Consider the following 22,466-nt stretch of genomic DNA (forward strand, 5'->3'; position numbering starts at 1 on the left):
GACCATCACCTCCCCTACTTTTTTTGGCCCTTTTGGGGACTCTTAGAATCATTCAAGAACAAGATTTTTTTTTTTTTTTTTGTCTGTCCGCAACCTCCCAAAGAATCGTTTGGCAAAATTACAGAAAACAGCTTTTTTTTGCAACAAATCAAACAGTGTAGCAAAAATGGCTTTTCTCCCCTTGTTTTGGGGACCCTGTGGGGCCCACAGGGATTCAATCAGAACTTCTAACGTATCACAACCACACAAAACCCCAAAGGATGTCTGGGCCAAATTTCAGGGAAAAAAAATAAATAAATAAATTATTTTTTTAAAAATCATCAGGTGCACAAATATTGATGGTATCCATCCTGTTGACTTTCATTAAAAGGATTAAACACGTTTTCCCTTTAATATTAAAGTTACAGTATGCAGGATTTATGAGCGTTTATATGAGTAGAAACTGAATAAAGCCTTCGTAACCATCTGTGAATGAGTGCATAGTTAATTACCTGTAACAACAAACAGATGTGTTTTCAATGCTGAGAATGAGCTCTTCATAGTTAAATGGGAGTGTGCCGCCTCATGGAGGCCACCATGTTGCAATGCCATGTTGATACAGTATGACAAAAGCGGCACACTTTCTCTGGCTTTTGCATTTTGCAACATGGCTGGAAGACTGTTGGAAGAACAACAATGACAGGAATAAGTGCTCCTTTGCAGCACACTATTTGTGCAAGTGTTGTGTGAATTAGCAGCAGATGCATTGTCATATTAAACTGTTAGAGATATTGTACATTAAATGTGTTTTCTCAATTTCTTGTTATTGAATTGATGTCAGGTTTTGTTTGTTCATTGGTTTTTGATGTGTCACTGTTTTCTGCATTTGTTTTTTTATCCAAATTCAGAAGCTTTGTGGCCTCTCTTGGCCATTGTATAAACACTAAAAAGATTATTTTTTAACTGAAATGAGTGAGTCTAGTTTTCAGTGCTGAAATATGGCTTTTGTTTACTCTATGAGACTGCTGATCTTGTCTGATCAGTATGCAGGGCTGTGCATCTTCGCATCTAAAGCTCCCCGCCATCTCTATTGCCGTCCCAGCAGTTTGTGTGCAGAAGGTTGACGCATCAAATGCATTCATCACTTCTTCTCTGCTCATCTTACCTATAATGCAAGTTGCTGAAAATAATGAGGTACAACACGTCATTTGCAGAAATCTGACAACTATGCAAAGTATTCATTGGAAATATGTATGAATATGTAATTACTTGTGCTGATAATGCTACGGTTTCCCTTCTGTTTATCTGTCAGCAGGATCATTTGAAAACAAACTACACTCAACAAAAATATAAACGCAACACTTTGGTTTTGCTCCCATTTTGTATGAGATGAACTCAAAGATCTAAAACTTTTTCCACATACACAATATCACCATTTACCTCAAATACTGTTCACAAACCAGTCTAAATCTGTGATAGTGAACACTTCTCCTTTGCTGAGATAATCCATCCCACCTCACAGGTGTTCCATATCAAGATGCTGATTAGACACCATGATTAGTGCACAGGTGTGCCTTAGACTGCCCACAATAAAAGGCCACTCTGAAAGGTGCAGTTTTATCACACAGCACAATGCCACAGATGTCGCAAGATTTGAGGGAGCGTGCAATTGGCATGCTGACAGCAGGAATGTCAACCAGAGCTGTTGCTCGTGTATTGAATGTTCATTTCTCTACCATAAGCCGTCTCCAAAGGCGTTTCAGAGAATTTGGCAGTACATCCAACCAGCCTCACAACCGCAGACCACATGTAACCACACCAGCCCAGGACCTCCACATCCAGCATGTTCACCTCCAAGATCGTCTGAGACCAGCCACTCGGACAGCTGCTGAAACAATCAGTTTGCATAACCAAAGAATTTCTGCACAAACTGTCAGAAACCGTCTCAGGGAAGCTCATCTGCATGCTCGTCGTCCTCATCGGGGTCTCGACCTGACTCCAGTTCGTCGTCGTAACCGACTTGAGTGGGCAAATGCCCGCATTCGTTGGCGTTTGGCACATTGGAGAGGTGTTCTCTTCACGGATGAATCCCGGTTCACACTGTCCAGGGCAGATGGCAGACAGCGTGTGTGGCGTCGTGTGGGTGAGCATTTTTTTGATGTCAATGTTGTGGATCGAGTGGCCCATGATGGCGGTGGGGTTATGGTATGGGCAGGCATCTGTTATGGACGAAGAACACAGGTGCATTTTATTGATGGCATTTTGAATGCACAGAGATACCGTGACGAGATCCTGAGGTCCATTGTTGTGCCATACATCCAAGAACATCACCTCATGTTGCAGCAGGATAATGCACGGCCCCATGTTGCAAGGATCTGTACACAATTCTTGGAAGCTGAAAATGTCCCAGTTCTTGCATGGCCGGCATACTCACCGGACATGTCACCCATTGAGCATGTTTGGGATGCTCTGGACCGGCGTATACGACAGCGTGTACCAGTTCCTGCCAATATCCAGCAACTTCGCACAGCCATTGAAAAGGAGTGGACCAACATTCCACAGGCCACAATTGACAACCTGATCAACTCTATGCGAAGGAGATGTGTTGCACTGCATGAGGCAAATGGTGGTCACACCAGATACTGACTGGTATCCCCCCCCAATAAAACAAAACTGCACCTTTCAGAGTGGCCTTTTATTGTGGGCAGTCTAAGGCACACCTGTGCACTAATCATGGTGTCTAATCAGCATCTTGATATGGCACACCTGTGAGGTGGGATGGATTATCTCAGCAAAGGAGAAGTGCTCACTATCACAGATTTAGACTGGTTTGTGAACAATATTTGAGGGAAATGGTGATATTGTGTGTGTGGAAAAAGTTTTAGATCTTTGAGTTCATCTCATACAAAATGGGAGCAAAACCAAAAGTGTTGCGTTTATATTTTTGTTGAGTATATGTCTTATGAAACTGGGTGGAAACTGCGATGGTTTTAAGAAAATGGAGAGATGATCCGAACTGAGATTTGGATTCAGGATTTATTTAGTGGAACACAGCAAAAATGCACAAAAACATTTCATGCAAAAATACACAGCAAATCTAGGCTCGAGAGGCTTCCATGTGCCTTCTGGCAAACTGTAACTGAAATTTCACTTGGTTTTTAGAAAATCCTTCTCTGTCCCACTTCACCATGAAGCTGCATAACTCCTGAACATCATGTAGTTTGTTTTTAATACAAAAAAACAAACCTCTGCTTCAACTTTCTTTCACCGCGATATGGTTTTGTTTATGAATCAGTAGAAAGTTTAATTTTAATGACACTGATCTGATGTTTTTCTCTTTTACGTTTCTGTGAATTAGGCACGTTTGTGTTAAGAACTCTTCAACCACAGCTGCTCCTAATTTCCATCATGCATGTGGTGATGACTACCAGTCTTGCACTTTTTCCGTGCCCCCATCATAAAAAGCGTCCCATTTTTGTGACACGTTTTTTTTATTTTTTTATTTTACCATTTATATTCCTCCCCCTTCTCCTAACTCTGACCATAACCATAACGTAAGTGTCTCCCTCCTCCTCCCCCCGTCACCCCACATTTTGTGCCCCCATCATGAAAAGCGCTGCATTTTCGTGATGGTATCACGAAAGATAGATTAATAGATTATCTATCTATTAAGATAGATTATTAATAGATTAATAGATTAATAGATTAATTAGATTAATTTACTTTTTGTAATGCCGTCACAAACTGCCGTGAGATATGTGACAGACAAGATACATGTTACTTCAATCACACATGCTCCTTAATTGCATTCACCCATCCAGCAGGTGGCAGACAGGTCTCTGGGATATTACATAAGCAATACATACTAGTTTTTTTTATTGATCTGGAGCAGCAGCGTTAACTAAACTTTAATGGGTTTATTCTCATTATATGCCATTTTAATTTGGTGAGTTACAAGATGATTTATTGTTTAGATTTACTGTTTTAGAGTTGCTGTTAAACTGGAGGGGATGAACATTCACTTTCTCACTGGATGTTTCAGGGTCTGTACCAAGGCTTTTCCAATGCAGAGGAATAGCATTAAAAGGGAACATGCTCCTTTTCCAGAGGCGACGGTCTAGTGGTTAAGCATTGGGCTTGAGACCAGAGGATCCTTGGTTCAAATCCCAGCCTGACTGGAAAAATCACTAAGGGCCCTTGGGCAAGGTCCTTAATCCCCTAGTTGCTGTGTGTAGTGAGCGCCTTGTATGGCAGCATCCTGACATCAGGGTGAATGTGAGGTATTATTGTAAAGCGCTTTGAGCGTCTGATGCAGATGGAAAAGCGCTATATAAATGTAGTCCATTTGCCTCTTCCTTCCTTGGTAAAAAAACTCCAGTTTCCTAATTGGAATCTGCATAATATGCAAAGAGACCTGCAGACATTTTCTGTTTTGTGTTTCATTATTGGCTGCAATAGTCAGTGTACACATAGATTTGTGTAGACGAGCAATCTGATGTGAACGTTTGCCCTGTGGTGCAACGCACTCAGCATATTATCAAGATTCATCTTCCTGATAACAGAGTGTTCGATATGCTGCGCTGTGTGTGACAGGTCAAAGGCATGTTGACCTGCTACAACTGCGAGCAGAACACTCGAGAAAAGCAGAGCCAAAATGACTGGATTAAATCTAATGAATACGTCAATAACGAACAGTTCAAATTCAATCCATTTTATTCATAGAACACCAAATCACAACAACGCTGCCTCAGGGTGCTTCACATGGGAAGGTCAAACATTTTCACCCCAAGCAAGCACACAGGCGACAGTGGTAAGGGAAAACTTCCTCTGGCATTTATGAGGAAGAAACCTCAAGCAGACCAGACTCTAACAGTTACAAGGTTTATACAAAAGATGAAGAACCAAACAAAACAAAAACAGAAGAAACAGAAAAAAAAAAAAAAAAAAAAAAAAACAGAAAAGCAACAAGAACAGAGTCTGTTACTGAGATAAAAAATGGTCCATCTTGGTGCCTAGTCCCTGTTTCCAGGTCCTGGATAGGGCATCATGAGGTCAGTCTACCCTAGGGTGCAGGACCAACCCCTTAAGCCCTAGAGCCTATTTCACCAAAATCACATACCCATACATTATGATTTATTTCTCACCTTGTACAAGCTCAAAAATGCAAAAGTTTGGATCAGCTAAAACACAGGTCATAGAGGATGTTGTGGATGCAAAAAAATTAAAGTAAATAATACTTGGTAGGAGTAAATTAGTTCCCCCCCAAATATGAATTCCGATTTGTGTCTTTATTTGCTTGGCGTTTCAGCTGTGGTTAGTTGATATGTGATTGAAGTGGATACTTTTGTAGAGGAGACTTCGCTTGACATTTTGATGTATAATAAGTGTATGTTGGTGTCGGCATTGGTTAGTTATGAGTGTTCAAATGTTCCAAAACAAGGCAAGTCCCAAATTTGGGGACTCTAGGGTTTAAGAGGTTAAAGTGCTGGACAGTGCCGCAGACAGAGATTTGTTTGCAGTTATCATCTCCAAAGATGTTACATTATGAACTTGTAGTTACTCAAAATCTATGAACACTCTTTCTTTAATTTTGCAGAAAAGATTAATTCTCATCAAAATAATGCATATCTTGACACACAAAACAATGAGATGCTGAAAAAGATTTACAGACTTGGTCAAGGGCAGAGAAAGGAGTGAGCCCTAATGTGCAATTTGCACTTATCCATTTATTTATTTTAAGAGGTTGTTAAAAGCCTGGATCTGTGTCTTGATCCAGGATAATCACAAATCCAGAGACTCTGACTCCTTGCAGAACCTCACCAGTGTTGCAATGAGGGACTGCATGGATTTTGCAAAGGTAATAGCATCATCCATGAAGTTAAGCTCAGTCTTTCCTCGCCAACAAAGATGCTTAAAGTCGCAGTGCATAAACAAGATCATATAGGTGCTGAAACTGGATCAGCACATTTCACAAACTCAGGCTGAATTTTGTCAATTTCTTATGGGTCTAACTGAGATTCTGGGGTTGGTACAACCCTAACAACCCCTACCCTGGAGCCTCCTGTGTATCCATGCAACCTAAGGTGGATGTACACATGGACAAAAACCATCCCATTCCATGTTTGTCACAGAAACACTGAACACAGATGCTCCCTGTTGCTTCGCCCTCGTGTCATTGCACTGCGTAAAAGAGCGGCGCCGTGCGCGGTGTCTGCGGTGCAGGTGGGCTCAGCCAACCTCCGGTGGGCGGGCACGTGGTTGATTAATTATACCACACTGCGTGGACACGTTCCACAAAAGCTACGTGCCTCCCGAAGTCGGAGGAGGTGTTTTGGTGTTTCCGAACAGCCGGAGTGAAAACTTGAGGCGCTGACCGCGGTGCTGACGCGCCGCTCGGACCTGTGCTGACCCGAGCTCCGGCCAAACACCGACCAACCGACGTTCCCAGCCATGGCATGAACCAAAACCGCATCCGACGTCACCGCGCACAGTAACATGGACGGACGACTTGTGGAATTAAAGCAGGAATGAACACTCGGCAGCATGCGTCTCCAGACGTCAATGTGTGGCACACTTTCGTAGCTGCATCGATTTCATGCGAAAAATGAACCACAGCAATATAGGTGCCCTTCAAGCGTTGGAGATCTGAGGTTTTTTATCTGAAAAGAGGAACTCCTGAAAGCAAGAAATGGCTCGTCTGCTTGTTCTGATCAACTCTGTGGTCCTGTTGCTTTTTGGCAGCGACGTGTTCTTGGTCGGAGCGAGTAAGTAAAGCACGATTTATGAATTACTGTGCGTTCAAAACGTCAAAGGGTCACTCTTTTTTTTAAACAGATTTTGAAGAATGGTGCATACGGTGCATTAAATGGTTAGATGTGGATTACAGGATCGCAGCTTTAGGTTATAGATCACTTAAAAATAAAAGCGGCATGGTGCACACTTATCAATAAGAATAACCTTGGCCAGGACAGAACAACACAAGCCTGACATCACGTGCACTCTGTTGTCATATTAGAAAAATCCCCCTCTTATTTCACTGAAAAAAAAAAACTTTAAAAATTGATTTTGACAAGATGCAATTGATTAGTTCTTTTAATCTGAGCACATACATGTATAACAACATCCCTTTCACCTGTTATAACACTGTTCTACGTGCAAAACAACAAAAACAAAAACAAAAACCCTCACTGGATGATCTCAGTTAAATTCAGCAAATGAATAAATGTAACTGACGCACTCAAAAACATACATCCATGCAATATATTTGAATTGGAGTTAGAGTTACATATATTTATGGAAACACTGCACAAATGGATGGATGGAAATCCTGCACAGGGAGGTGATGGTCTCGTGGTTAAGTGTTGGGCTTCAAACATGAGGGTCCTCAGTTCAAAACCCAGCCAGACCGGAAAAACACTAAGGGACCTTGGGCAAGATCCTTGTGTGTAGTGAGCGCCTTGCATGGCAGCATCCTAACATTGGTGTGTGAGTGTGTTTGTGTGAATAGGTGAATGTGATGCATCATTGTAAAGCACTTTGAGCTTCTGATGCAGATGGAAAAGCGCCAGTCCATTTGCCATTTATAATATGGAATTTAGTTAACCAAATGAGCTATCTATCCATCCATCTATCACCAACTCCATATGGGTCAGTCCATCTACATCATTTCATGTAGATTGTCAGTTCCTGAAGTGATATCCCATTCTCTTTTCAGTCAGTAGTGGGTAACAAGTTAAAAATGCATTTAAATGGTAAAAAAACTATTTTTTTTATTAACCAAGACTCAAATCTGATTCAGCTTGGATGGGAACCAAACCCAAGAGTATTTGATTGGCACATCATGGTGCATATTAACTTGTCTTTAAAATGGAATGGCTTTGGGCAAACTCGGTTGGTCAATTGATCATTTAATGATTATTATCTCCTGTGTATTAATCATCTATGAAGAATCATCTAAAACTACAAAACAGTTCATTACATCAGAGCCCCTGTAACCATTCGCTTCTCAAATAGACATCACCCAGCTCTCTCTCTCATCCATCTTCGTATTTTTATTATTTTCTTGTCTTGCATCTATGGTTGCCTCTCTTTCCTGCTCTGGGGAATTGAGCCCGACATGTTTTGGTCCACTGTAAGAACAAGAGAGGCTCGTTGATTTTCTGGAGGTCGTGCGTGCTGTCGAAAGAAGACAAATAATCAAGGCTTTTGTCTTCTTCTGGTTTGACGTGCGAGATTTAAGACCATCTCTCATCGCAGTGTTGAAAGAAGTTGTCAAGAGCTGTCATGAGCACGGAAAGATACGATTGAAACAGAAATTGGACGGACATTTACAGCGGCACATCACGAGGAGGCAGGGCTAAATAAATAAAGTCTTTTTGGGTCACAGTGACATGACTGTATAAAAAAAAATACTTCTCTCATGTCACGCTTACATAACTTTATTTGAATGATGTGACAACAGTAAAGCTGTTGAGGGATGGTGTTGTATGTATTCACACAATGTGTTTGTCCAAATTTCACCCATTAAAATATCAGTGTCTATTGTATCATGATAATTAATAAGAACACTATTAAAATTAATCTGAAAATACAAAGCAAGAAGGTGACAGGTTTTAATGATGTTACAAGAATATAAATTTTTTTTTTCTTTTATAATGTCATAAGGCACAAAGGTTCCATTGTCTTTATGATGTAATGCAGGAGTTTTGCTGCATAGCATCAGAAAACAGTAAAGTCTTTTTTTTTTTGGTGGTGGTGGTGTTTTTTCATGTTGCAATGAAAGATTTTCATGTATAATCTCATGATGCAGGAAGTTTTGACTTTTTTATGAATACAAGAAAGCAAGGGTGTCTGTATGATGTCATAATGGGAAAAGGGTATGTTTTTTTGTGACTTAAAACTGTAAAGTTGTATATTTCTTCAAGATGTGACAAATAGAAAGCTTTTCTATATAAGATCAAGAATTACATTTTGATTCAGTTCAGGAGATTATATAGCAGGAAGCAGGATGATTTGATTTTTCTATGACCATGAAAGCTAGGGTATGTGTATGATGTCATAAAGGAAGAAGGGTAGATTATTCTTTGCAACAACATAAAGGCAAGAATGTTTAGGTTTTTATAAGTTAGCTTTTTGACATTGTAATATCACATTAAAATATGAGGGTTTCTTTATAACAATATAAAGCAGGGGTGGGCATGAAGGACCAAGACGGTGCAGGTTTTCCTTAACCAATCACTTCAAAAGGCAATTTCACAGATAATCAGGACTTTAAGTTGAAGGGTGGAAAACGTCAGTTGATCGGTTACCAGGAAGTCCTGCACCATGACGTAGATCGGTTCATATGTTTATGCTGGTAGCAAGGCCCAAGCAGAGGGTCACCCTTTTGAGTCTGGTCTGCTTGAGGTTTCTTCCTCAAATCAGAGAGTTTTTCCCTTACCACTGCCGCCTGTGTGCTTGCTCTAGGGGCAGGTAAGGTTAGACCTTTAATCACTTGCTGCAGGTTAATGACAAGAAATTTTTGGGCTTGTGTACTGATCTTTGCATGCTCTGAAAACAAGCATGCTGGGAAGTTATCGCATAATAAAATCTATCCAGCTCTTTCGACACTGAAAACACATGTGAATTAGAATTTACTGGGTATAGCTGGGTTGGCATTATGCCATTTTTTTTTTCAAATCAACACTCTGCCGTTTATAATTCTGATGGTACTGTTTTGACAAAGATGCTGCATTTCAGCTAAATCATCACAGTAAAGCCAGTGTTTACTTATTTTGCTTATATTTTCATCTGCTGTCACATAGACTTTCTTTATTGTCATTGTACAAAAACACAACAGTGAGTCTGGCAACATGGCAGACATTTTACAAAATTGCAAAATGCAAAAAACACGCACACGTGTTTTCATGACATATCAGGACATATGACAGAAATGTGAAAAATGGGAACATGCCTTTCCCAAGGCCTGGGATTCATACTCATTCTGACCCATGCTTACAGGAATATGTCCATCTGTTTGAGTTTTTGGCAAGGGCTAAATTTTGGTCAACCCTGATTTTTATGTTACATATGAGTACGTGACTTATGAGTACAATAACGTCACACAAAGTGTGTGAAAAGTGTGTTAAGTTCCTACTTCCACTAGGTGGTGAAATTGAAGATGAGCAAAAACAATAAACGCACTCACACACTTATTTTCCAAAAATTGTGATATTTTTGGACAGCTGAGGTTTTTGGTCTAGGAGCATGTTGGGGGGGCCTAGAATGCTTCAGAGTGCTTGGAAATATGAGGACATGGAAAATGTCCTCGTTTTTCCCAATGTTCTGATATTGAAGGTGTGTTATCATAAAAATGTACTGAATTGTCATGAAAACAAGCGTGTGCGTGCGCGCACACACACACACACACACACACACACACACACACAAAGTGGTTTATTCACACTTGTTGGTTTGACTTAGAAAATAGGTGGTGAAAATTGTGGCTGGTTAGACGTCCACTCGTGCTTTATAATTATAATGCAGCCTGACACCAGGGTTTGGGCGGTGACTGCATTGACCTTAGACTGATGGCTGGTCCCATATGCTCCGTCTGCTATGCCACAGTGTGCACCTGAATGCACAACCTGCGAGTTCCTCAGAAACACAAAAACAGGATTGAGCCACACCTGGCTGGATCAGGTCACACCGTAGCCGCTTAATGCTGCAGTACTAGAAGCTGCGAGTCACAGACCAGTTACAGATGCTGCTTACATCCCGTTTACAGATAAAACAAGATGTCTCCTACGCTAATGTGGGAACAGACAGTGATAAAAGCAGAATGACATCGGTTGAGAGCATCACAACAAGGTGGTCTGGCACCAAGGCCTCCGTGCAACAGCACAATCAGTCTCCGCATGTGGAACACTTTAGGCTACTTCAAGACACGCTGTGCATCGGGTACTTATAAGGCACTTGGTACAAATGCCTTATTAAACAAGGGGCGACAGCACTACAACTGGAAGGAGATTAGATTACAAGCAGCTCTTTAACCTGAACTTACATTAGATATAATTGAAGATTTATGAGAAAAAAATGCAAAGTGTATCACCTCAATAAACCACAGAGGTGAATCTTCTCAGTGTTTGGAAGAATGTGATGCAGCAACGTGAGGCTTGTTGGAATGTTTCTTCAGTGCTCAACCACTCGTAAAGTTTACACCAACTGAATTATGAATCTTTCTAATGTCACATCTGGACAACCACCAGTTGTCATCAGTCAAAAGCGCACACACACGTTGAGACAGACAGAGAGAGAATGAAGAATTGTCAGCTTTGGCCACATTCAAAGTAGATCATTTCTGCAGAGTTGTGTAGTGGTATGACTTATTTGACTTTTAGAACCCAACAAAAAAAGGTTTATTTCTCCAGTTCCAATCTTCTCTTAAAACACATTTCTTCTCTTTGGCTTTTAACGCAGTTTGACACATTGGTTTTTTAGTGTTTCTGGTTTTAACTGTGGTTTATTTATTTATTTTTATCTATTTTAACTTGCCTGTTCTTGTTGTGTACAGCACTTTGGTCGTTGGTATTGATTTTAAAGTGTTTTATAAATAAATTAGAATTGAGATTGAGTTCATAAGATTTCTGCTTAGAAATCGTGTCTCCTGCTCCTAATTTTCCATCACAAATCCGGTATTCACCAACCATCCTGTAGGTGGCAGACGTGCATAGGACAAAAGCAAAAGCAAGTTGGTTTTTGGATTATCTGTTACATGAAAGGTCACTTGAATTTAATACATTTATCCTCCTTATATACCATTTTAATTTGGTGTGTAAGAATATGAAAGCATTGTTTTACGTTTAGATTTGAAACTTACTGTTTCAGCTGCCTTTTAATTTATTATTTTATATATTTTTTAAAATTTGTGGCCGGGGTGGTGGAAAAGTGGTTACTGTGGAAAGTTCCTGGTTCAAACCCCACCCCTGCCACATTTCTCCATGTAAGGTGGAACTGCATGAGGAAGGGCATCCAGTGTAAAACGTGCCAAATCAACATGCAGATTCACCTTGGATCTGCTGTGGTGACCCCGAGTCAAAACAAGGGAGTAGCCATAGAAACTTATTTTCTATATATTTTATATGTTTATTTAAGTAAAGTACCTTTATTTTAGTTAAGTAAAAAGCTGAGACCATTATTACACCTATCATATGCATTCCATAAAACACCTCTGTCAGAGTTTTTCAGAGTTGGACCTGAAAAGAACTCAGTTAACACAGAAAATAATCACGCAGAAGACACTGAATTTCTTTTTCCTGATCGAGAGAGAGCAAACGAGCGTGACCCCTCGCCAACAACCGTCTCGTCCGCTCTGAAGGGCCCCGCCCATCTGCCTCTCCTATTTATTGAATAAAGTTACATACAAGCATATAGGACAAAACAAGGAAAAGACAGAGTCTGGTCTCACCTTGATATGAAAACTGTTACGGCTTTAAGCCTCCAGTCTCCTAGTCCTCTGATAACGTTCAGCCCTGAACCAGTGTGCCGGTCACACCGCTCTTCCCTCAAGGCTGACCCATTAATTAAAGACGCACATCTGCGCTTAGCAAAAACATAGCTTTAGCAAAACAGTCTGCACATTCACTAAGCCGAAGATCATCTGTTCACTTTCCCGTGTGAGCAGTTGTAATGATTATTTGAACAGTTAAGTGTATATGATTGCTTTAACAATAAGTGATTAATTAAAAGAGTAATGGTACATGAACTCACACACACACACACACACACACATATATATATAAAAATAGAGAACAGAATCAAAGACAAGATCAAAGACAGTACATCAAAGTAAAGACAATATTTGATAATCATATTGCTGATATATAGAAAACCCTGTCAACCTCCAACAAAGCAACTGGAAAAAAATAAATCATCAACACCAATCAACAAATATTTCTACATTTATTAAACATTCAGAATCTACAATATTCATCAACCAAGATAAAACCAAAACATCACCAACTTCCAAGCAGATATTATTTCAAGTTATCTTCCATAGGTATGATGATGTTCGTTTAATAGTTATATCTTGAGAAGGCTATCATTGTTATAGCATGAATATGCAGAATCATGAATTGAAGCCACTTAGAAGAATCAACTGTTATGACGCATCAACAATACAGCTTAAAAACCTTTATTGGAAAAGGTGCAAATGCCTGAACTTTCACAAAAACTTAATATAATAGGTACTCCAAAAACAAAATGTGCTTGAAAATTTTTAAGCATTTCTGCTTTGCAAGCAAGAGCACAGGATGACATGCAAAATGTCGTGGCCCTTGCTGGGCTCCTTTCCACGTTGTCTTGTCGACCATTCAGAAATGCACTTTCACTTCCTCCGAGTGAACTCCGAGTGAGCTGCAGTGACATGCTATGATTCATCCTGGCAGCGTGTTTGCATCCCAGTAGGGCCTCCCATTCGCTTGTGCTCCAGCTGCGGTTGGACGTGGGTTATTGCGCAACACCGGCCTGAATGTGCTCGGGATGGATGGTAAATAATATTGAATAATTCTGTGTGACACTTCATTTCAGCAAGCCAGAATGTAATATTCAAAAGAGGAAGACTGGACTTATGTCGATACCAGATATTTGCTTTGGAAAAATTACGTGCTCTCATAAAGCAGTAATTAAATCAAAGTCCTGATTCACTCTTTCAGTATAACATCAGTTCTTATGGGATTGTGCATTTTCCAGCCAACCTCAGGTGTTTGAAGGTGAAAATAACCGTCTCCTCCTCAACTGCCTGCAATGGAAACTCCATACTACAGGAACAAGGCGTTTGTGCATTAACGATGATTCATGGGCTGCTTCGACCGAGCCGTCACTTTCTCCATCACCATTAAATGACCCGTAGACAATGCATCATGGGTACTGCCTGCTGTTCTGGCCCATGTGTAAAAGTGTGCTGTCAGACACAGAGTGCACCTGATTCGAACAAATGTGCTGCTGGTTGCTATCCATCATGGAATATGTATCATATGCCTGACAACTTTTATCAAACTCAGTGGATTAGTTTTAGAGAAATTGATCAAAATGCCCCCCCCCCCCCAAAAAAAAAAAAAAAATAAAATAAAAAAGAAACGATAAGATTCCTCATGTCACTATGCAAATAAATAAATAAATAGAAGCACTCAGAGTGCAAACCTTCGCCAAGGCCATGGGGTCACTGATGCCATAACATCTACACGCCGTGGAATCATTAAACCTAAAAAAAGTCTAACAATGATGTTTGCTCAGTAGTAAAAAAAAGGTTTCATCTGCTGTGACTGGATAGCATGTATCCTTAACACTTGGCATCACAGTTTATTGCAACTTGCACCTTTCCCAGAAGCTACTGTCATCTGAGCACTGATATTGATATTGCATGTGCTTATAGACAAAAACAAATAAGAGACAAAATTCAATTTATTATTCAACTAAACTGCAATTATATGAATTTTTTTTTAACATTTATGAAACACTTCTCTAAACAAGGCCATAGGGTCACTGACCCTAAAGAGATTCCCTCCTTGGCACAGTGATCTATTCAACAATTCAGTGTTACAACCAAAACTATGATACATACACTTTTCTTTCCTTTATATTTGACATCCTTGACCATGAAAACATACCACTAGAACTTGGAATCACTTTTATGTCTTTATTAGTTCAAAAGTTATTGTATAAAAACGATTTTTCAGTAATGGCGGTTTTCTTCTGGATCTGGCTCCATAACATTTGAAGCTACATCAAATCTGATGACACCTTACTGAATCAGTACAGATTCAGCTACAATTTGGTGTTAGTTGTGCATCTCTAGCTTCATTTGTCACCTCACACTGACACATTTTCTATTTTCCCTATATTTTTGCATATTCTGGATCACCAGATCCGGAATCCGGATCCAATCATCACCAAACTTTGTTGTTAGATAGAACATTTGACTATGTTACACCCTAATTTTTTTTCAAGCCTTTATGCCTTGTTTTTGTGGAGTTAGAAACTAGAATGTCAAAAGTCCCCCTATCCCACAATGGTGAAGAATCCTTTAAAAAAATTCCTGGATCCAGATCGTGATCCGGATCACCACTAAAATTTAATCACTTGTTCCTCTTGTCATTTCCAACCACTCCACAAAATTTCATCAAAATCCGTTCAAAATGTTTTGAGTTATCCTGCTGACAAACAGACAAACAAACGCGACCGAAAACATAACCTCCTTGGCGGAGGTAAAAAAAAGTTTAAACATAAATGTTCCACAATCTACATCCAAACCCAATAGCCACCTATTTTTTACGGGTTCCTCCATCAGTCCACCAGGTTTCATGGCAATCCCTTGAAAACATTTTCAACAAAAAAAGCAAAACTGATAACCTATTTAGCAGAGACAACTAAAGATTTATAGTTACCCTGAAGGAAAAAATAAAATAGATATCCTTGTTCCTAGACGGTTACTTGCTGTTACATAGCAACTGGAACAGCTATGCTGCATTGTGGGGGATTTTATATTGTTACACAGGCTTTTAAAATGGGTCAGTTCGATTTAATATGGTGCATGAGCGGCTATGTAGAAAGCTGCTTCCCACATTCTGGTGTCAAATTATGTGTGATCATTTTTAGGTGAAACGTTCAATTGGATAAAATATAAACTTTGGCTCCCTGATTAATGTAAGCTGAAGAACGCCAGCCTCAGTTATAAGTGATAGAGTTAGAGGCCAAAGATCAAAACAAGCATTTCCAAATCACTTTGAGTAAAAAAAAAAAAAAAAAAAAAAAAAAGTTAAATTGGAACCAAATTTAAGTAACTGAAGGCCTACATGAGCGCCTGTAGTTCCAGAGGTCTGAAAGTGGGCATAATTTGTTATTTTTGGCTATTACCGTGGTAAACCTTCAGTTTCTGATAAAGTGTTCCATTAGAGCCCACAGAATTTGAATCTTGCCAACAATTTCATGGTGAAATAAAGACCATACGACCAGTGAAACACTGGGCTGGTGCACAGGCTCATGTCTTTCATGCATAGGCAGCCAATTATAGACTCGGCACATGATTTCACTAAGAACAGTTTAAATTCTACTGTCTTCATTGGTCACTATGTTCAAGTCAACTCTTGGAGATGGTGCTGCATCTATGACACCATAGAACCATCTTGGGTCCGGGATGACAACGTCTCTAAAATAAACCTTTAGTTGCCGGAGCCAGGTGAAACATAGGCATCCGCTTTGCCTTTTCCAGCTATTGAGGTCCTCAGTGTTCAGGCACCTGCATGCTGGATTATGCTCAGAGGAACGTGCTGTATGGCCAAAATGTTGAAGCCGATGCTCTCTCACAATTCAAGTCATTCTCTCTTAGTAACTGCTCATTTTATACACGGTCATTCCAGTGGTACCCAAGGATCCTCCAAAGAGGCTGAGTACCAAAGACATCCAGTCATCCACTTAGGTCACCAGTTTGCGTAAAAGTCTCACAGTCATACATTAAGACAGGTAGCATCCGCACCCAAAAGACCCGAACCTTCGTTCCCCTACAAGGTCCAACGGCTTTGTGACTCCGTAAGCTATTCCCAGGCACTTCTCAAGCTCAAAGGCTGAGGACCCAGAGACAGATATGTCACTGCAGAAATAAGTGAATGTCAACACTTTCACCACATATAGATACGCTTCTGATGGCTGAGTCCAGGAAGTCGTTGATCCAGGACATTCTCAAACTCAGACACTCAGATTCTTCATTCAGTCTCTCACGTGCTGCAATTACAGTATCTATTTATAGCGCAGTAGATAACACAATATTTACAGAGGAATCCTTCAAATGGTGATACAAGCACCAAATTTAGCAAAAGTACACCTTAGATATTACTCTTTTGAAAAAACAGACGGGCCACTTGAATTTTCAATAGGAGGCCACGTAGGGGTCAATTGAAGAATTACATAGGGGTCAAAATATAAAAATGCTCCAGTCATATTGAAAATTATATCACATTATTTGTCTGATTGTAAAGATTCCAAAAAGGTATAGTTTGGACTATCTCTGACTAAATTCTGTAGAGTTATGGGGTAAAAACAACAAGAATGGTGACAAAGTTCAATTTCAGTTTGTACAGGGGTCAAAAGTTAGATTTGCTCCAATTTTGTTCAAAGGTGATGCAAATTATTGGCTGAGTTAAGAGGGTTTCAAAAAGGAATAGTTTGCACCAACACAATCAAAACTATTCCATTTATTAATCCAAGTAGCGCAATCAACAATTTGCACCATTTTTTACTAAAATTGGAGCAACTTTAACTTTTGACCTCTGTACAAACTGAAATTGACCTTTGTCACCATTCTTAAGGTTTTTACCGCATAACTCCATAACATTCAGTCATAGATAGTCCAAACTATACCTTTTTGGAATCTTTATGATCAGACAAATAATGTGGTATAGTTTTCAATATGATTGGAGCATTTTTATATTTTAACCCCTGTGTAAATCTTCAACTGACCCCTATGTGGCCGCCTACTGAAAATTCAAGTGGCCCATTGTTTTTTGTGTATAGGGCAGCTATGATGTCCAGTAACTTCTTGGGGATCCTACAAATTCTCAGGATGCCCCAAAGAGCAGTCCAATCAACTGAATCAAACGCTTTGTGAAAATCAACACAGGCTGCACAGAAGCACTGGTTATGTCAGTATGAAACTCTGCGTCACTGTGTTCATGACACATAGTGAAGAAACAAGCACACAATAACCATTAAAGTAAGTATAACTCATTCCCTGCGGCACTTGAAGGATCAAGGACAGTTCAGACTCTCCCCCTCTTAACCCGCCGTGCGTCTCTTCAAGCACCTGCTCCCACATAGGAACTGCTCATTAAAGTGGAAAAACCACACAGGCATAACCTTTAAACATCTTGACGGCACCGTTCCCAACAGCCAATCCGCTTTATTGCCGGTCTTTCTCCTGTAAGTGCAACAATATTCTTTTGTCTATCACATGATAACCATTAGCTCAGATCAGTGAGTGAGCAATGAGCACCATGACCGTGCCCAACATTGATCTGCTTAATCAGGTAGAAGGTCTCGGCACCTCCGTCACCATCTCGTTGTGCAAGAGAACACAAAAACATCTGTTGAATTTGCTGACATAAAACAGACTGGCTGCAAGATATGTGAGCGATAAAAGCAGGGAAATAGGAGGACAGAATGTGATATTGCAGGGTAGAAACTGCAACACACTGTAAAATTACTAACTATTTCATCATTTTGTCTTTCATCTTTCTTTCTTGACTACATTTTGGATGACCCAGTTTGTCCATGAACAGCACTGCGTTACGGGTTATTATGCCTGCGAGTGAAATGCACAAAAAGCCAGTAAATTTAAGACTGGATACAATGTGTAGATCATTTTCATACGTGCTAAACTCCTTGGTATGAACAGGGAGAACCTGCATTAAAAATGTATTCACCCAATTTGGCCAACAAATACTGCGAGGACAGTTTCGAGGATCCTATTTCCCCATCCAATCTTATCTTCTCCGTCCATCAGACTCAAGCGATTGCTTAGAGACCAAAGCTGTTCCAGCCTTCCACTGGGCCTGTCCATTTCTTCCTCAAGCTTTTGTCCTCACTCCACAATCGATGTGTCCACCAGCAACTAAATCATGACAAATGGTAGCAATGTTGAGGGGACGGGAGGGGGTGAGGAAGCGTCACCCTGTCCAAGGGAACTGGATGTGAAATAGTTACTTTAAAAAGACCAGTCCGCATCTGTGAGGTTGACAATGCTAGGTCCGGAAAGGGGGGCGGAGCATGCAAGCTGTGTTTTTACCGAGATCACCTTTGAAAATTAAGCATGTCCTTCCAATCTACATAATGAGTAGAGATTTGTCCCTACAGAGACACCAAGACTACCTCCTGAGTAACTTAGTAGCAATGACAGAAGAAGAAAGTCCCATATAGGCCCTTATCGCCGGTGTTTATCCTGGAATTCTTTAGCCATATGCAGATGACAGTCTGACTATGACTTCCTCCAAACAGGATGCTAGTCGGACTCCGATTACTTCCAAGCCGAAGCTGATACCTATTAACAGCTGGGTGGACTGGGACAATGTAAATAAAGTGTTTTCCCAAAGGACACAAACAGGCTGCATGACCGGGAATCAAATCTATGTCTACATAACCCAACTCCTTATCCCACCGTGCTACCTGCTCCACATTATCAACTGAAGAACGATGTAATTATTGTGATTCTGAGGACGTCCAAGCCGTAGCCTCATGATTCAGTTGTCTAGATGAGAAAAAAAAAAGTGTGGCTGGTATCTGGACAATGCAAGACCAGGAATGTAGGAGCATAACAAAACCTCAGTATGCTGTTGCTACAAATCTGATGACTTTAAAAGAACGACCGCCTGCTTTATACAAGAACAACAGTCCCATGATCAGACTATATCCAGTATTAAAGTGTGGTCGTCTGTTTTACACAAGTATAAGCATATACATTAGTCCAGTTTATACTCAAGGGCCTGGCATTAGCCCAAAGCATACCCAGAGGTATAAACCAGCTTAGACTATTTTACACCCTGGTGTATATTTAGTTTGAGCTAACCTGGCCTGCTACACAAGTTCACACAACTGAGAATGAGACAAAGAGCTGATTTTTACTTCAGACTGATGTAGGCTCCGCACTAGTCTTCATCCCACAAACACAATTTGTCTTCTCCAGTGGTTATGACCGAACTTCAGAGCCAATCATAAACCAGCTCAGATCCACTTGGGGATTAAACGTATTCCTACGCTGAAACTAGTTCCTAATGGACTCATAAAGCTTTTGCTCTTGAGTGCAACTGGCATCAGTCATTCTGGAGCACCATTAAAAGCCAACAGCATTAACAGGCCGACTCCTCACAGCAACAATGTGATTGTGCAGTTATTTTCTGAATGAATATATTTTGCAGTGACAATTACTGAGCTCCACTGGTGATTTGAGAGTGCTGCTCAGTGTCCCCAGAGAACTTCAACAAAAAAGTATTAGATTCATTTCAACTGTAATTGTATTTGGAAGTCAAACGCAGAAGGTTTCTTCTCTTTTTTTGTTGTTGTTCTGCAAAGGGAATAAACATAACTGCCATACCATAGTGATCTAATTAGTAACTGTTCTGTTTATTTTTTGCAGATCGACCACCTGCACCTGTCAACGTGTCCGTCATGCACCTACGGGCTGATTCAGCAACTGTATCCTGGGATGTTCCAGAGGGAGATATAATAATTGGTTTCTCCATCTCACAACAAGTAAGACGTCCAATTCTTAAACCACACGAGTCCATCCACCAAAGATCAGAAAAAAAATGGTTTTAGCAAGAAAAAAGATTGAAAGAAAAAGGATGAAGGACATCAGTTTTGTGCACCTAAGGCTACATTTCTTGTTTGGCATCAAGCCTTCATTGTGTCCTGCTGCAAAGGTATTGCAACATCTCTTCCCAAGTCAAGGCAAGTATGGGAAGTAGGCATCTAGGCAGACAACTGTTCCATCCCTACTGCTCAAAAGTAACCATTTATTTGCTGCACCAAGGTGAAACTTGGATGTCCCATTGGTCTTCTAGACTCACTCAACACTGAGGGAACTAGATGCTGGATCAGGCAGAGAGAAATGTCCCACATGTCCAAAATGTCATTGCTGATGCGTCCATACAATGCATCTAATGCTCCTCAGTGGAGTAACCGTAAGTAACAGCTTGTCTGTCACTAACACTCCACCAGTACCCAAGGATCCTCTGAAGAAGCCTCTTACCAAAGACATCCGGTTGACGCCTTAAGTCACTGGTTAGTGTCCACGTCTCACAACCGTGCAGTTAGACATGAAGCACCAGGATGATTAAGACTTCAACCTTCATTCTCCTGCAAAAATATCAGGAAGTCCAGTGATCTCATGACTCCAAACGCTCTTCCCAGGTGTCTGTTGATCTCAAAGGCAAAGGACCTGAAGACACAATGTCACTGCTGCTTCTACAAGTGCAACATTTTCACCGCACACAGATACACTTCTGATGTCCGAGTGCAGGAAATCATCGGAAGCCTGGATTTGAGCCCTGATCTGGCGCATCACTCAACAAATGTGTCTGGTTTCCATTTTAATACTTTGTCACAATTACTGATGCTCTGTCAGACGTACTGGGATAAAAGGATTATAAGAAAACTGACAAAATATTTTTGGAAAATGAAACAGTACCGCAACTAAAAATGGACAGTACACTGATGGTGAGGTTGAACCTCAAAGCACAGATTATGTCGCCTTTTTTTTTTTTTTTTTTTTTGACTGTATGTACATTTATATGACCTCTTTGAAACTGAAGGAAGGCTGACGTGTTGCCTTCTAATTTAAAAACAAAATATGAGTTTACAGTTGTCTTCATGTATACATGTCTCCTGCAGGCATTTCATTATGTGGCTGAATTTAACCTTTTTGTTATCCCTTTTTCAAAGAAATGTTTCTTTTTCAATTGGATACTCAAATTGTTTGGGATCTTTAAAAGTGCGCACACACACACACACACACACACACACACACACACACACACACACACACACAAAAGGTGTTTAGCCCAAAGACAGCCTGAGTTCAGATGGGATGTTGGGAGGTGGCAGCAGAAAGCCCTGCAGGCAAGTGGGATGGATATTTCCCACACTGTATGGGTCTGAATCCTTCAACAACTTTCTAAAAGATCATAAAGAAAGTCTGATACTTTGATTTTGACGCAAAACACCTCTTCCCAAATCTCATCAAAATATGGACTACCCAAGTTTTCAATTTCCAGTCAAGACTCCATATGGTGACAATAAAGTGCCAATTGTTCATGTAATGAAGTATTCCGTGTGTTATTCTTGGACTCATTGAAGGTTTTCTGGGAGTTCACCTGCATCTTGCACCAACACACCACATGCAGAAGTATCTTATGAGAAAGTTTACGTAATATCGTACACACAGGCTCACTTGGAGACAAGTCACAGTATATTTACGCATTATGAAGCAAAAATGCCCAAACGGGAGTTCCTTCTCTCTCTAACTGGCTGTCATCCAGAATGTGGCCAAACACCAACCTCCAGTGCTGAAAAAATGAAGCCAATGTGGAAGTGCCAAATAATGCAATTCCTTGAATGGCCACTTAAGGCTGCCTTCAAAAGCGAGTTAATGCCCACAGAAGCCCATGTTAAACTGTCAATAAATACAATAAATAAAAAATGAAACATTCTGGTCTCTATAACTAGTTTCCCCATTCATGACAACTGTACATGAGTGAATTTTTATACAAGTCATACATACAAGCTATACATATACGATATGAATAATTAGGGGCGTGGTTGCATTGAGTGACAACCAGTGTTATGGGTTAGAAGCTAGCGGTGGCTGTTAGCTGCTGTAGACTCAATTGCATATGCATGAAGTTGGTGCGTCAGTATTTTTGTTGAGTGAAATTCTAATATTTAATTTGTGTTTGCACAATTAG

At 40.3% G+C, this 22,466-nt stretch overlaps 1 protein-coding gene across 1 annotated transcript in view; it reads left to right on the forward strand.

Moving 5' to 3' along the window:
- Positions 1–6,322: 6,322 nt before the first annotated feature.
- Positions 6,323–22,466, forward strand: part of fndc4a (fibronectin type III domain containing 4a) — a 38,127-nt gene continuing 21,983 nt past the window's right edge. Inside the window, exons 1-2 of the mRNA XM_034162811.1 lie at positions 6,323–6,743; positions 20,138–20,253. Of these exons, the coding sequence (XP_034018702.1) occupies positions 6,668–6,743; positions 20,138–20,253 (192 nt within the window). The 5' untranslated portion in view covers positions 6,323–6,667. The remainder of the gene's footprint in view (positions 6,744–20,137; positions 20,254–22,466) is intronic.

The sequence above is a fragment of the Thalassophryne amazonica genome, chromosome 21 (genome assembly GCF_902500255.1).
Source record: "Thalassophryne amazonica chromosome 21, fThaAma1.1, whole genome shotgun sequence".
In the NCBI taxonomy this organism is placed as follows: domain Eukaryota; kingdom Metazoa; phylum Chordata; class Actinopteri; order Batrachoidiformes; family Batrachoididae; genus Thalassophryne; species Thalassophryne amazonica.